The 15,985-nt window shown below is 35.4% G+C and overlaps 1 protein-coding gene across 3 annotated transcripts in view; it reads left to right on the forward strand.

Annotated features, from left to right (window-relative positions):
• Positions 1 to 12,902, forward strand: part of DIP-lambda (Dpr-interacting protein lambda) — a 28,965-nt gene extending 16,063 nt beyond the window's left edge. The window contains exons 3-11 of one of the 3 annotated variants that reach the window (XM_064679028.1): positions 56 to 174; positions 1,677 to 1,862; positions 2,776 to 2,890; positions 3,693 to 3,773; positions 3,948 to 4,118; positions 8,843 to 8,962; positions 9,664 to 9,837; positions 11,107 to 11,376; positions 12,363 to 12,902. In XM_064679028.1, the coding sequence (XP_064535098.1) occupies positions 56 to 174; positions 1,677 to 1,862; positions 2,776 to 2,890; positions 3,693 to 3,773; positions 3,948 to 4,118; positions 8,843 to 8,962; positions 9,664 to 9,837; positions 11,107 to 11,376; positions 12,363 to 12,553 (1,427 nt within the window). In that variant the 3' untranslated portion in view covers positions 12,554 to 12,902. Of the gene's footprint in view, positions 1 to 55; positions 175 to 1,676; positions 1,863 to 2,775; positions 2,891 to 3,692; positions 3,774 to 3,947; positions 4,119 to 8,842; positions 8,963 to 9,663; positions 9,838 to 11,106; positions 11,654 to 12,362 lie in introns of those variants that run through there. The other 2 variants (XM_064679030.1, XM_064679031.1) reach the window with 2 other exon arrangements.
• The last annotated feature ends 3,083 nt before the right edge of the window (positions 12,903 to 15,985 follow it).

Below are 15,985 nucleotides of genomic sequence, written 5' to 3' on the forward strand. Positions count from 1 at the left end.
CTTATTCTTGGACATTTTATTTCAACTTTTTTAAATTTTTCATCTGAAATAAAAGGTCAAAGCGAACCTGATGAAGTGGGACCGCACTTTTTGGCACAACTAACAAATATAACCGTACCACAAGGACGTGACATATCATTCACCTGCGTTGTCGACAACTTGGGACAATATCGAGTAAGTTAATATCTAAAACGTTTGACATAAAGATATAGAAAATTAAGCTATTAACGAATAAATATAATGTTTAGATAATGTTCATAAAATGTGATCCATTGATATAAAAGCCCAATGTTGAAAGAACTTTGCTAACAAGTTGAGAGGCAGCTTTAAGATATGTTTAATTGAAGCATTTTTTGTTTAACGATCTGTTGTATTTACAATCTGATAACCCTAAATTTGAGTTAGCTACTTCTAATAAACTTTAACTTTTATTAAACGCGTGTGTTCTTGTAATTGCACCAAAAGCCAACACTTTGGCAGCTTACTAATTTTCCCAAAAAAAAAACAATATATCAGAAATAAAATTGTAAAATCAAAGATGAAATCATAAGAATATTTGTGGTTTGATTCACGGTGCGAGCCAATCAGCCGAGTCATAACTTGCTTCACCACGTTCCCAAAATTATTCAAATGAACAATTAAATTTATTCAAAATTAAATTTAATACAATTGAAAATTGTCATTTATTATAAAATTGATATTTGGCCTGTTCATAAATACTCTGCAATTACCACAATGTCAAAAGAACAAAATTTAGCATTGATATTTACAAAAAAAAAAAGGCAAAAAATTTGTTTCAACCAAACCTATTTCACAAGTTGTTTTTATTCAACAAATCTAACAACAAATAAAGTTTTGACGGCTCGCAGCTATGGTTAGCATTCATTGTTGTGTTTCTTGCATTTAACTCTGCTCCTTTTTACGCCAAGTAAAATAAAGGAGAAAGATTTTATACGAAAATATTACCCCCAAACCATTTTCCATTGTACCTACATCAAGCAAGTGGTCCGATGTTGATAAGATTTTACTAATTTGTTAGAAGAACAGCAAATCTCGTAGGGATTTTATCAAACTGAAAAGTTTTCTGCAATAATTTTGAAAAATTGATCCGATTTGGCAGATTTTGAGTATGTATACGATAAAAGAGAGTAAGTTGAGTAAGTAAGAACAATATCATCGGCATATACCGGCATAGATTAAAAGAGCAAGAAGTACTCAGATACTTCCCCAACTCCCACGTATTAAGTCGGATAATCAAGAAGCAGCACAGCAAAAGCAGACTGCGCCTTGCGTAATTGTGTGTTTCTTTCTAATGGGCATAGGGTATAAAAAGAGCAACCCATTTGCTAAAGTCCGGCAAACAAAATAGCGATGTGGACTTTCTTGTAACTCAACCTGGTTTACTCAATAAGCCATTAAACCGCATTGGCGCAAACTTGGTCGCGTTACCCATCTGTACAAATATATTTTATGTTATTCGCATGTACTTCTGCGTAAGTATACAATTAAATATGTTAAGGCCCACAAGAACAGAGTATTGTGCTATGTATGTCTGTATGTATGTATCTCCATGTGAATGCAAGTTAGTTTACGGAGGGTTGTTGGTGAACTTGGCCGAAGTAAACTTATAAGGCTGACCAACGATGGTGTGTCTCCCTTTGCTTTCGCAATTTCAGGTGGCATGGATTAAATCAGATTCAAAAGCAATACTTGGTATACATACACATATGGTATCCCTAAATCCAAGATTATCAGTGACACACAATGGACACAACACCTGGAAACTTCACATATCCCACGTGCAGCTAAATGATTCTGGCAGCTACATGTGTCAAGTGAATACAGATCCCATGAAAAGTCTGGTAAGTCAACCACAGCGCTACCCCTGACCCACCATGTGGTCATCCATTCAATTTCCAAACGTTAGGTGTTTGGCAGACTCGGTAATCTTATCGCCATATGCGTCTCAGTCCGAGCTTATGTGTGAGCTGTAAAATAAGGCTTTGGCAGAGATAGGCACTGGTCGAAATTGTGCGGCGCATTGCAAAATAGAGTTGAGGGCGAAAATTGCATTTAGTTTCAAGGCTTCCGTTATTAAATATTAATATCAATAAAACGATTTGCCGCAATTGAACACTCTTAGATTAAATTCAAAATTAAACAATATATTTATACCTTGGATCCATTGAAAATGGATAAAAAATAAAAAAAGAACTTGAGCAAATGTATGTAAGAGGCATAAGGAAGCATTACCGACTCCATAAAGTGTATACATTCGGCCCACCCTAGGGCCTATTGAGTTGGCGCTTGCTTCTTAATGGACATTTATGCGTAGATTTCATCCAAAACGATTAAATACGCTTCGTAATTTGTTACTATTAAAACATTTTCAAATACAAGACATTCTCCTGACAAATCATAATGAAGCTCATAATATGCACTTTTATACTTAAGTTCACTTTTTAGCGTACAAAATGGATAAGGGAATTTAACTAGCATTATTAAAAATGAAAATGTATTATATCTCTGCGTCCGAACTCGCCGTCCCATATCAACAGAAAGAAACGAATTGTTACCGTGTTTTACCGCATGTGATAAAGTGTTAATAAATACAATTATTGGGCGCTCAGCAAATCGTTAAAATCGATATTGTAGGCCAATTTGGCAGTACATTTTGGAGAGTATTATTCAGTATGTTACCTGTCTCTTGTTTAATTAAAGAACATATATGATTAAATATTTATAATCAGAAAAATGTGTATTGTCTTTTTACAGTCTGGCTATTTAGATGTCGTGGTTCCACCTGATATTCTATACCATCCCGACGAAAACATTGATGAAGGTGTTAGCACAGAAGGTGGCAGTATTGCGCTACAGTGCAGTGCGACAGGTATTCACGCGTTTTTTTAAATTTTAAATTAAAGTTATTATTAACTTCTACTTACATTTGAACTACGTATATATCACTAAAACTAAACCAATTCGTACACATGCAAAAACTATTGCCAATAGCTGCACAATGAAGGTCCCTCTACCCTAAATCAAGATTAATCTGTAAACCTTATATCTCATATCCGGGTGAAACAGAAATTTATACTGTTTAGTGTATGCAACAGACAGACGACGGCATCTTCGGCATAAACAGCCGAGAACCCATAAAGTACAAATATATAATTATATGCTCAGTCTCAGCCAGAATAAATGCCGAAATTAACGTTGAAATTTTGGCGAGTGAGTTAGTTAAGTTTGATGGCAATTTATTAACAGTCAAAATCAAATTTAAAAAAATAAAATTGGCCACAATTTTGAAGCAATTTTCTTTTTGAGAATTTATGAATACTCTATACCACAAGATCTACTACTGAAAATTTCATTAAGATCGGTTAAGAAAAAGTTATTTAAACCAAATTGGCCAAATTTTTGGCAAATTTCCAGTTCCATATTATTTTGTTTACAACTTTTTAGCAGGTAGCTAGCCTTAGCGTGTATTCGCGTTGTACGCTTTTTTGTTTCACGATACTCCCTATATATAAACATATCTTAACAACATTGGTACCTTATCAAACAAGCAATCAAAAAAAGAGTTCTATTAAAAATGTCTGCCATGGTATTTTGTTCGGCATGCCGAAGATAGCCTTTTTTACAAATTATCCATTTACACTTCCTCATTTACTTATTGTATTAACAAATAGGTGTACCAGAACCTATGGTCCAGTGGCGACGTGAAGGCGGAAAGGACATCATAATAAGATCGGAGAGTAGAGACAAGCAAGGTGCATATCTTAAAATCTTAACTTCATATGGCTTCTTAGACTATCTGCTATCAGAAATAAGTCGATATTAGTGAACAGACAGATACCTAAGAAGCACAACTGTATGTATGCACTTATATAATTATTATTTATTGTAATAAGGACTTTATTTATCTGAAACGAAAATCAATTTAGGTATTAAATTGCACCCTTACAATTGTCCTGTTGTTTTAGCATTCAAGTCGGTGGAAGGCGAGCGACTGACTCTCACAAATGTTCACCGTTCCGATATGGGTGGCTACCTGTGCATAGCATCTAATGGTGTCCCACCTTCAGTAAGCAAACGTTTTGATGTTCACGTAAATTGTAAGTTACTAACAATAGTTTATATATTTAAATATAAATATTTTTAATTACTCGTAAAGATAGCTTAACAAAGATCTGATACCAAATCAAAATGTACCACAATAAATAAAAATATTTGTTGCGTCCGACTGCGTAATACTCCTTCATAGGCCAATAACCGCATAATCTAGGGTACTAATCAGTTATCGATTTTCGGATTTTTCCAATTTGGTATTTAGTCACTAAATCTCTAAAATATAGATGTTCCCCCCGATGTGCCCTACCCTTATTGGGGCCCAAGGCCTAATTGACCAATATATAAGTTTTCTTCACAAAGATAAATATACTTTAAAAAAATAATAAATACCTGCTTATCAAATTTTGGATATTACGTTTTAAGGTCGAATAACTAGCGAAAATGTGTAGCATTTAACTTTTTTGTTTTCTATTACCCGTTGAAAATAGGTAAATTATTAATTATTTTATCCGATTCCATTAGCTGTGTTATTTTCGTCCTATAAAGCTAGTAAAATAAATCGATACGCCAATTTATTTCCGTTCATATACATTGTCAGTTACAAAAATGAAAAACTTGTTTTAGTTTATTAAAAACCCGATATTCGAATTTAAATTATTATATATATATTATTTTTTCCTTCTTCTTAGGGGCACGATCCCTAAACTTCGGGCTCGTTGGGCTAACTCTTGGCCGCTTGATTTTATGATTGAAAATATATCAATATCAATATATCATAAAATGAAAAACTTTTATCAGGATCGAAGTAGTACATCATATAGTTTTCAGAAAAAGCATATGTAATTTTCGTATAATAATTCCGTTTCAACTTTAACTTTGGAATAAATATATCATAAATATGGTAGGGTATTCAATCTACGCAAAATCGAATATAACTTTAATGTTGCATTTTATGAACATGTATAATATTTGATGAGAAGATGCATGGAACCTGGTGAAAGGTCCATCTAGTGTAGGATCACATATGCTTAAATAGATGTGAAAATTCGACTGTCAACGCCTTCATTTTGGCTTTGGCCGAATGAATTTGACAGATATCTTTGGTTTAGGGCTTTTGTTTTGGCTTTGAAGCATTTTGCTTTGCTTTACGTAAAAATGTCTGTAAAATTATTTAAGATTTCTGTGACTTTGGCTGAAACAAGAAAGTTTTGCTGTAAAATTTTCTTTTAGAGCGAGCGTTCCAGATCCTTAAACATGCTGTTGGTGTGGCACTAGACACAAATCAACACCATGAGATTGTCAAGTCAAAATCAGAGAGTACCAGTTGTACTTAGAAAGTTGCGATAGTCGCACTTCGTATGTTTCAAGCAGGGCGTATCAAATGTACATAACTACAAGAAACTGAATGTGCGTCCTATTGTAATAACTACTCGTAACGAGAATTGCAGCAGTGAAGCTGGCAGCCAGTGCTGCCAACTCTCACTTCAAAATGTAGCTAAATGTATGGGCTAATACATACAAAGAGCTGAAATAAATAAGAAAACAAAATTCATAGGACTTAGAAGCAAAGAGTTGCCTCCATTTGAGCAGTTTCTTTAGAAACAGTTGGAAAGGTTCACTTGCCCCTTTTGGCAATTCATTCGAAACTTACCTCGTGTTGTTTGTGTCCACGTGCGCTTTTCAGTCAAAAGATTTTTGTTTATACGAATAGACTTGTAAAAAATGCTTTTTTAGGGTCGGAAATTCCTTTTTTAATGCAGTGCTTGAGGCTTGAATTATCCATCCAATTAAAGATATTATATTTCAGCTAAAACGGAAAATTTCGCTATCTTTAGACGATAAGAAATCTGTAAAAATTAAAATAAAAGTCCTCATGTATTGGGTGTCAAATATTTTTCTAAATTTCGTTAAAAAAATCTGTTTAAAAATAGTCAAAGCCTCCGGCAACTGAAAATAGCCAAATTTAGCTGGATTGGCAGCACTGCGGGCAGCACACATTGAACTATTGTCATGAGCTATTATTCTGTTTACTTCATATGTGTGCGTATGTAGAAGTGAGAATGTGTTATAGAAAATAAATGTATATGCATGCGTACATATATGTGCATGCAAGCCATTTCAAGTACATACATTTACATATAACAGAATTCACGTATGTACACACTGTGCACTACATCGGATCCTTGTGCTAGTATGAGCCAGTCGTAAACATTTGAAAATAACAACTCCATAATTGTGAGAGACTGGGCAATCCGGCAGCGTAGGAAAATAAAACTACAATTTTGGGCAATGTGTCTATGTCAAACACAGGAAAATACAGCTCCGAATTTGAACTAGCACACAGGCCCAACTGCTGATGCATTGTCTGCTTTACACATTTTAATGACCACACAGTAAAAAATTGTTGTTTAAATTATAACCAATTTGGCATTAATATTAAACAAATAAGGATGTAAATTTATGCTTCATATTCAACAATATGCAAATATATCCCATTCTTTTTTAAATTTATTATATTATGAACTAGCCGAGTCCGTCTGCATGCATGCGTAGATTTCAGAGACTTTGCCGAATTGACACCTCAAATTTTTTAAAGTTTATTTTTCTATAGCACGAACAATTCAAGTTAACTTAAAATTGTTAATAACTATTCCAATCCGCCGATATCAAAAATGGAAATAAAATCAACATTATGGGTTTTAGCTGATATTTTATCGCATATTTGGCAGACCTCGAAAATCTATAATATACCCAATTTAACAGATTGCATAAGGTCCTCTCGAAATCAATCAACATTCACAAGGTCATAAGTTAAAATGCATTTGGATTGTTCACTTTGCGTTGCAGCGGTATCAAATTGCAAATTGCAATTTGCCAAACAAACTCTTTTTGTTAACATGTTGACATATTCGATTTCTTTAATTGCTACTTGCTAATTAGAGAAAGGAATATTTAAATGCGTCAAGGATTTGGGCAAACGAAGCCATACTTAAAAATTTTTTTTGTAGAAAATCCGTTATGTATATTAGTTCATGCTTTCCTGTCTCGGCATCTGTAAAATAAGCATCGCTCAGGCAGCAGCTGTTGCTGCAGCTCTAGCAAACATTTATCAAAATAACTAAATATCGAATAATAATCGTGTCGTTTTTAACCCTTTTTCTAGCCTAGGGCCTGGTACTCGCATATTTGCAAGAAATTTTTCAGTGTTTTTGTTGTTGCGAGGATATGCAAACTTATGAACTTGCAACGCCAACTGAGCGCCCAACTAATTTGAAGTTACAGTCGTAGCGGGAAAACCAATAAAAAAGAAGATACATTGAAAAGCTGTAGCCTTCTTACTTTTCCTATATATATTGCGTATTTCGTATATTGCGATAAAGCTCATTATTATGTCAGTTTTGCTCGATTCTCTTATTATTTTACTGCTTTACTATATGTGAAAGTAAAAGCTAAAACGAAAATTGCAAACTAAAATAACGTAAATTTACACTGTAGAAAGGAATGTTATTATCGATTTTGAAGAAAATCTTTAATAATGTCTTAGTGCTACAAAGGGTGAAATCTTTTTTGATGAGCGGATCAGTGGGCTTTAATCCATTTTATTTATGGCTTAAAATTATCCTTCAGCAACAACAACAACAACACAACCCCCTATAGCAAAACACCATCCAGTGAGAGGAAAAATAGCAAGAGCTTTTGCTACATTGAAACAGAACATTACAGTTGTCATTCTCTTTCCCACACACACACACACACACACATACACTCGGGTGGCATCCACGCAACTAGCAGAAAGTAATCCTATGAAAACACCACCCTACCATTTTCCGCAGACTTAGCCTGCGACTCACGCACCCGACCAAAGCACACCCGCGCTTCTTTGGCTTACCCCAGCCAGTGTAATCTGCCAGGAAAAGTACAAAGAGTAAACATATAAAATGTATCATTTTAACGTACCGACATATAACTACATTTGATGCTAGTTTTAAGGAAATTGTTTTGAATCATCTAAGGTTATTTCATCTAAATTAAAGTATATAGGCAACTCAATTTGGGAATTTCAATACGAACTAATATTGCTATTCAAGCTATTCGAATTTTAATTACATCATAAAGAACTGTGAAAGCCCGTCTAGCCGATACCCTTCCTTCTATACATATGGAGAGGTATCCAAAAGGTGTAAAATTTTTAAGCTGTATATACCAACGAGAATATACTTAATCTTATTCAGTTTAGATATGTCCTCCTGGCCGTCTGTACGACTTGACATTTGAAGTAAATATACTCCTATATTATATGCAAAACTAGTTTGTCTCGTCCCATTTCCAAATATTGAGACTTTATTTTTGAAGTATCACTAAAAACCCATAAAAACTCTGCGCTATGTTGGCTCTCGTACACATCCCATCAAAGATGTCATGGAAACGGAGCAAGTTATCGATGATTTAAAACAAACTCGAACTGTGCAGTCCCCGGGAGACCAAGGTTCAAAATGTCAAGTCAGTAATTCTTATGAGTGCTGAGATCGAGAGGTTCATAATTTTTCGCAAGAACATTATTATATTTTAAAACAATTTTCTTGGATTCAGGGTATAAATAGAAGTTATAATGGTCCTGTCTAAATGTATATATATATATATATTTGTCAGTAAGGACGCCTCGAGCTGCATACTTAAAATTCCTAGTTTAGGATATTTTTTAGTCGGTCAGCGTCGGCTAAAACCCTCTTGTTTAACAATATACTCACATCAATTTTTGCAATTTCAGTTCCTCCAACTATTAAAGCTGTTAATCAGTTAGTAGGAGCACCGGTTGAACGAGAAGTTATATTGGAATGCATAGTGGAAGTTTATCCGAAGCCGCTTAATGGCTGGTACCGAAATGAAGGTAACATTGCTTTTATTATTACATTTAAATACATTATAAATAAATAATAGGCAGTATAATAAGTAAAATAGAAGTTTGAAAAAGTCACGTCCCAATTGGAAAACTCTAGCTCCTGGTGGGGAAAACGTTGGGCAACGTTTGCAGAGAGAATTCTTTTTCCAATTTATCTTTAATAAGGCTAAGTAAATCCCGATACTCATTAAATAGATAAGAAAGTCAATAAAGGAATTTGCCTGTTTAAAATATGAGCTTGCGTTTCGTGAGCTGTTTCTAGTTAGTTAGGCATTTATTAAGGCTAAGGGTGTCTCCAAGTCGGGCACTCTCGACTAGAACACTCTTGTTAAATTGAAGCGCAACAATTTACTTGAAAGAAAATATCAGCAACAAGAGCAGTCATGATTTTCATAGCTAGCTTCCAGCGTTATTTGCTTTCTTTATTGAACCGCAACAAGGGAAATGCAGGCATAAAATGTTTTATGTTTTAAATGCTCTGTTTGAAAAACTGGGGTCGATCTCTGTGGACATTAAGGTTTTAAATATTGTTTGTAAAATTAAGTAAAAAATATTAAGGACGGTGAAGGGAGAGATGGCAGTTTGAGCGGCTTTGTATATTACAAGAACAATTTCGGCTGCATGATTTCTAATTAGATTTCTGACTGCTGACAATTATTTCAATATTATATGATATCCTTGACTTTTAGGTAACGTTAAACTGCATAGCAGCAACAAGTATAACATATCTGAAGCGATGATTAACCTGTACACGTGGCACCTCAATTTGACGATACGACACCTGACAAAGGCTGACTTTGGCGCTTACAGCTGTTCTAGTGTGAATGCTCTTGGGAAGAGTGAAACGCGAATTCGACTGCAAGGTAAGATAAACTGAAGCTTATTTCAAGTTGAATGCTGTCCACATGCAGTTCTTTTTTTTTCTGTCTGTAGCAAGGCCGTGGGCCCAGGCTAAGCCAAGTAGTTCTAACAATTCGAAACCATCAATTTAGTTGAGAATGAACGGGTGCGTGTATTTGTGTGTGTGTGTGTGTGAGTGTGTGAGTGTGTGTCTTCATCGCATGTGTAATTCGTTCAGTTTCCGTGCAATAAATCACCTAGGATTTTCGTCGGTCTATTATTTTTATCGATCTCATTTAAAGACGACTGAAGCATTTCTCTATCTTTCATCTGCGCAGTGGGCCAGGCCCCCACATACCCATTCTCCAGTTAACTGGAGTTGGAGCACTAAAACTAAGCATGAATTATTGCACAATCAGCGGAAAACTTTCTCTGCTCGCACTGCCACCAGGGCTGCATCCAGTTCGTGGTCGCAATTTTAATTTTCACTTAAAGGATTCACTAAAGACACAGTTAAGATTAAATGTCAGTAAGTTTTTTAACTTTATTGTTCCTAATGTAGTTAGTTTTATAATGCTTGGCCTAGTCCGATTTTATAATTAGTTCGCAGTGATTCGATGGTTGGAGAGAAAAATAGCTTGAAACCGAAAACTAAAGGTTTTCTTTTATTTAACATACAACACATAGTGGCTATGCCAGTTATATGAAAGGGTTGCTGACTCTGATATCTGAGTCCGCTCCACGCGGCAGCCATCGACCCCATCTAAAATAAAAACGTATTTAAGTCGGAGTCGAACACACTTCCATCTTCCATTTGAAGAGCTTCCTTATACCCTTCCCTTCTTTGGTGTATAACTTATTTAGTAGATATTAAAAATTATATTATAATATTAATGTATACTAGGCGAGAGTGCACGACTAGGGGCTGTGCTTCCATTTTTTAAGGGAATTACATTTTTGAATTACTTTGTTTAATTATTTTTTTTTTCAACTGTGGTGGAAATGGAAGACTCATTAAAAAGTTTGGTGTCACTTGCTTTTTAAGTCTGCTAGACATAAAATTGCACTAAAACATTATACCCTTAGTTAGCCATTTTCTATGAGTACAGGGTATAAAAGCGTTAGAACAATGTTAAAGCCCTAGCACTAGGTGGTTTGTATTTGCAATTGTTGTTGGCCCAGTGTTTATTTTTAAGGATTGTCTGCCACCCCATTTGTTTTGCTTTCCCCTCTGCCCCTCTAGCCATGCATAGAGGCATTCGGCATTTCATAATTGGTGCAATTTCTTGCAGAATTACGATTACCGCCCAAGTCGACAACGACACCAACACCTCACGTTTATACTACGGCCAAGCCGCGTCGGAAGCAGCAGCAGCAGCCCAGCCACAACAAGGGACTGAACGAAGTGGTGCGTGCCAAGGAAACCCATTTCTCAAATCAAATGCAGCAAGAGAACGATGTATTCGGCAGCGGGATTGGTGTGCCCCAGAGCGCCAACGGCGGCGGTGCCGGTGGTATTGTGGCAAGTGGAAACGTCAACGGCATGATAAACGGAGCGGAAGGTAAGTTACGATTTAGAAAATTCCACAAATACATGCTGCTGCTGCATAGAGCAAGCATAGAATGAAGTCAGGCATAAGCGGCAGTTACAAACACTCACATCCACATCCACATCCACATCCACAACCACATCCACATCTACCGGACCAGGATACTCGGCTTGCATGCACATGCGATGCCGATGCCACCAGCCATGGGGCACTTCTCTGCCAAGGGACCATGACTTGGACAAATATAATGTCGCTGCACCAGGGCTGCCCTTTTAAGAAACTCTTGGTGGCTTGGTGCCTTTACTTCTTCGATCTTTGCTTCCTTCGAAACTAGCAACCAAAAGTACAACGGACAACAAACCGCAACATACTCGTTCTCCCATGCAGTTGCAGTAGCAGTAGCAGTAGCAGTCCCAGCAGCCCTTTTCAAGAGTACGTGACCCCCTTCAACGACTACGGACTTATTTTCCACCCATTTCTCTAGCCAGCTCAACAACTGTAGTAGTCACCAGGACTTAGCACTCGTGCAGCTGTCGAGTGCACTGATTTATCAGTGAAACTGTATTTTGGTAAAACTCTCCGTACTTTCCAAATCTCTTTTGAAGTTAATTTTCCGGCAGTCAGTTTCAATTTCGTTTCTGTCCTTGTTGCTCAACCCCCATCAGTGTTCAAGCGGAATTGACCAGCGGCAACTGAAACTGAACAGGCGCCGATATATTTTTGGGCCAAGCTACCACAAAAGTCACTTACAAACTAAGCTTATAACTCGACTTATAGCTAAAATTAATATAAGATTATTTAGATTAACTTTTATGTATTATTGGGCAACATGTGTAAGCAGGTGATATTTTGAAGTATATATCTTAAAATAAGCAAAGAAAATCAGAGTTAAGGGCTTTATAAGTCCAATGCATAAACATGAGACAACCAAAGCACTTATAATATATTGTTAAAACACTTTTAAATACTAAAACTTTGGCTTAAACATGTTATTGCAGTACATACGCAACTTCCAGCACGCAACGGATACGAAAAAACATATAAGTCGCCGGGTGCCGTACCGTCACCTAGCACGCCTTGGATGTTTCCAAGTGCGGGGTCACAGCTGCTTGGCACAGCCACGATAACGACTAATGCCCTGGTGGCTCTTTTTTGCATATTGTCTATGTATTTAGTTAAGCTCATTTAAAATTATGCTTCCAACGAAATCCACGCCAGACTGTAACAACCGGGATGCAGACAAAAAAAGCAGGCGCGCAAAGAGCCAGTGCCGCAATACGAACACTGCAGAATATTGGGTTTGCAGAACAAAAACAAGAAGGGTTTGACTTGGCCTTTTCCAAAGGTTTTCAATTGTCTAGTCATTTCATAGCCAGCAATGGTTAACTTTACTTGCACTAGCACACTTATGAACCTATCTACGTACTCATGTAAGATTTTAATAGTGCTAATTGTACTATATTGCCAAAATTAAGCAAAGCACATAACGAACCAAAAATAGTTCTACAATATATTCGCCAAAAACATGATCACAAATGATATGCATACTTCATTGTTTTGCTTAAGCTTGTTCTTGCATATACGACATATTAAAAAAATATATATATGTAGTAATAAAACATCATTTTTATATCATTTTTTGAGAATCTATTTTCAATTAATCAAATTTAATATTTATGATTTTACCACAAAATAGGAAATCAACTGAAAAACATAAATATATTCCAGACTTCATAAACTAAAATCACTCAAAAAATGATTTTCATATTCAGTTCAAGACAATTTTGAATAGAACTTCAACGTTAAGAATTTGAATCAACAATTAAAAGCTTGCTGGTTCAAAATAAACCACAAAATTGTTGATTTAAATTTATCTTCCTACTAAAGTTCAATAAAGTTTCTAAAGTTCATGAAAGTTTCTAAAATGAGTTTAAAAACAAATAATAATAATAATAACATTGGATCATACTCTACTTCGAATACTTTGCGAGACGAGTGAAAGATTCAGACAATATATAAATTGGATATATACGAAAATCAGAATAATAATCAATCAAAATCAAAATTAAATAAATAAAACTGTTAACATTAAATATACAAATTTTGATCATAGTCGTTTTGAAGTAAATCATATATTCATTTCATGTTCTTTTCGATTATACATATCCATTATTTTAGTGACCTCTTTTAGTATTCAACTAAAGTTTGTAAGCTGGTCCTCTAATCTAATACATAAATGCGAGCAGATTATTCGTATATCAATTTCAAGATCTTATCATAAGCAAAAGTTGCTATTGACTCTAAGAGTTGCCAGTCGTGTTGCCAGTTGATCGAAGCTTTAACTTGTTGCGAATTGCACCGTGTTATGCATTGAAAAACAGGAAAACGAGAAAGCTCGAAATGCATTTTTGCATACAGCTGAAATAATGTATGAGATTCGCCCTGTCTAATTATTTTATATAGTTTGTACGGAAAATATTTGGGTAAATTGCGAAAACATATTGTATATTAATAATGGACGCGAAATAATTAAAACTGGTTGCTATTTAAATTATATAAGAAAATTTATATATATATATATATAATTATATGCATAAACATAATGTGACCCCTTTAAGAATAGTTCAAAGTCCATTGAAATCAATAACAATGAAACAAAACCCCATGCTTACAATAAAAACAACACAATAATTTTACACAACAAGAAAATGAATGTTAACGAACAATTTTATATATAAGGCATTATACTGAGCTTATTTGCTCACATTAGATAATTAAAGTAATCGAAAGTTATAAAATGAATTATGCAATACAAAAATGTCTTCCTATAAAAAAAAATTAATAATATAAACTAATATTAATGAATGAAAATTGATCAGTCAGTAAATTGAACATAAGTAATGAGGTGTTACGAACAACTAATGAGAAATGTACCAAAATTGTATACTCTTTACATAATAATGAGTAGACTAAAATGAAATGAATGAAACATGCAGAAGCCGACATCTCAGAAACAATATACTTACTACTATATATACATGTCTATTCAAGATTCTTAAAAATGGGCGTGTCAAACTAGCTATGTTTGTGAATTCAATACTTCAAAATTCGTATTTTCGTATTTAAAATGAATAAGGTATATATCATCTGATATTACCTCTGTCCGTCTGTCTGCTTGAACGGGTTGATCTCAGAGTCTATAAGAGCAATTGACTTGAAACATTGCCTACATTTCCCTATGTTACACATAAATCAATAAATATCGATTTGTTGAATTTACCTCGGACATTATTCGAGCTAAATCTATAGATCACCCAAGACCCGCTACAGTGTTGAAATAAGTTAAAACGTTGCGCAATACTCTGTTCGCAGTATTAAAATAACATAAGTCAGTTTAAATTTCTTTCTCAATATAAGATTGTCGACTCTGAAACTGTAACATCCCAGTAGGAACTTTTAAAGTTTATTTACTTACAAAGATTTAATTTTTCAAAGTTGCGTTTTCGAAACAACAAACGATTCAGGATTCGTAGGAATTAAAGTATGGCACTTCCTTAATTTCAACTGCTTTTTCCAATAAAACAGAAGACATTGACCAATTCAATAAAACAAAGGGTCCGATGAATTTGAAATACTATACATTACCAAGAGATTTCTGTCGACCCCGACTTTACAGGAATGTACAAGCGTTCCAAGGTTTTTTAAAGTGCACACCACGGTTCTAAAACTTGATAAAGATTTTGATTGCTACGATAAGTTCTTCAATCAATTCACCTAAAACTCATTTTCAGGGTGTTGAAGATAGTATAGGTACCTATGATATTTTAAATGTTGGATAAAAAAATTTGCTAAAAAATTGAAAAATAATGTTTTGAAAATACGCATTTAGTTTTTGAAAATGATTCCGAATATCACTGTCATGGTCAGCACAATCAGTTTATGTAACTATGCATTCAATATACATATATACCCATACATACACATACATACACATACATATGCATATACAAACATACACATACACCGAGTACAGATGTAGTAGTCTGTATTCGGGGATGCAGTTGGCATTGAATTTGCATAAATGCATGGCTATTGAAAATGCCAAAGTGGCTGCTGTTGCATTGCAATCCCAACTGCAGTCACCAGGAGAGATGAACAAAACGCGACAGCTTCCAATTGCTGCAATCGTGGTGAGTCTCGGCTATGTCCGGTCCGGTCCGGTCCGGCGTATGTGTGGTGTGTGTGAGAGAAAGAGAGTGAGTGTGTTTGCGTGTGTGTGGTAAAAGTGAGGGTGTGCGGGCTTGAGTGTAGTGTCCGAGCAATGTGGTTCATGCTATTGTTGCATTTCGACTCCAGCGGAACAATCTAAATGATGATGCGCATTTGTGCAAATGACGGCGGGTGCCACACACCACACCCCACACCCCACACCCCTCGCCCGTCTCGCCATGTTCTGGCCTGGTGTTGTTTATCGAGTCTCTGCGTGGACAGCGGGCGATAAGAGCAAAACCTTCAAGTGCTGGGCTTGGTGGCACCACGGTGCCCATGAGAAAGGGTTCAGGGAATAATAGCCAACACGCATCACCGACAAGCATACGCACACACACTACACAGACACACA

This window comes from Drosophila montana, unplaced genomic scaffold (assembly GCF_035044405.1).
Source record: "Drosophila montana isolate Dmon_TW-CO22-7 unplaced genomic scaffold, ASM3504440v1 contig_1963_1, whole genome shotgun sequence".
Taxonomy (NCBI): Eukaryota; Metazoa; Arthropoda; class Insecta; order Diptera; family Drosophilidae; genus Drosophila; species Drosophila montana.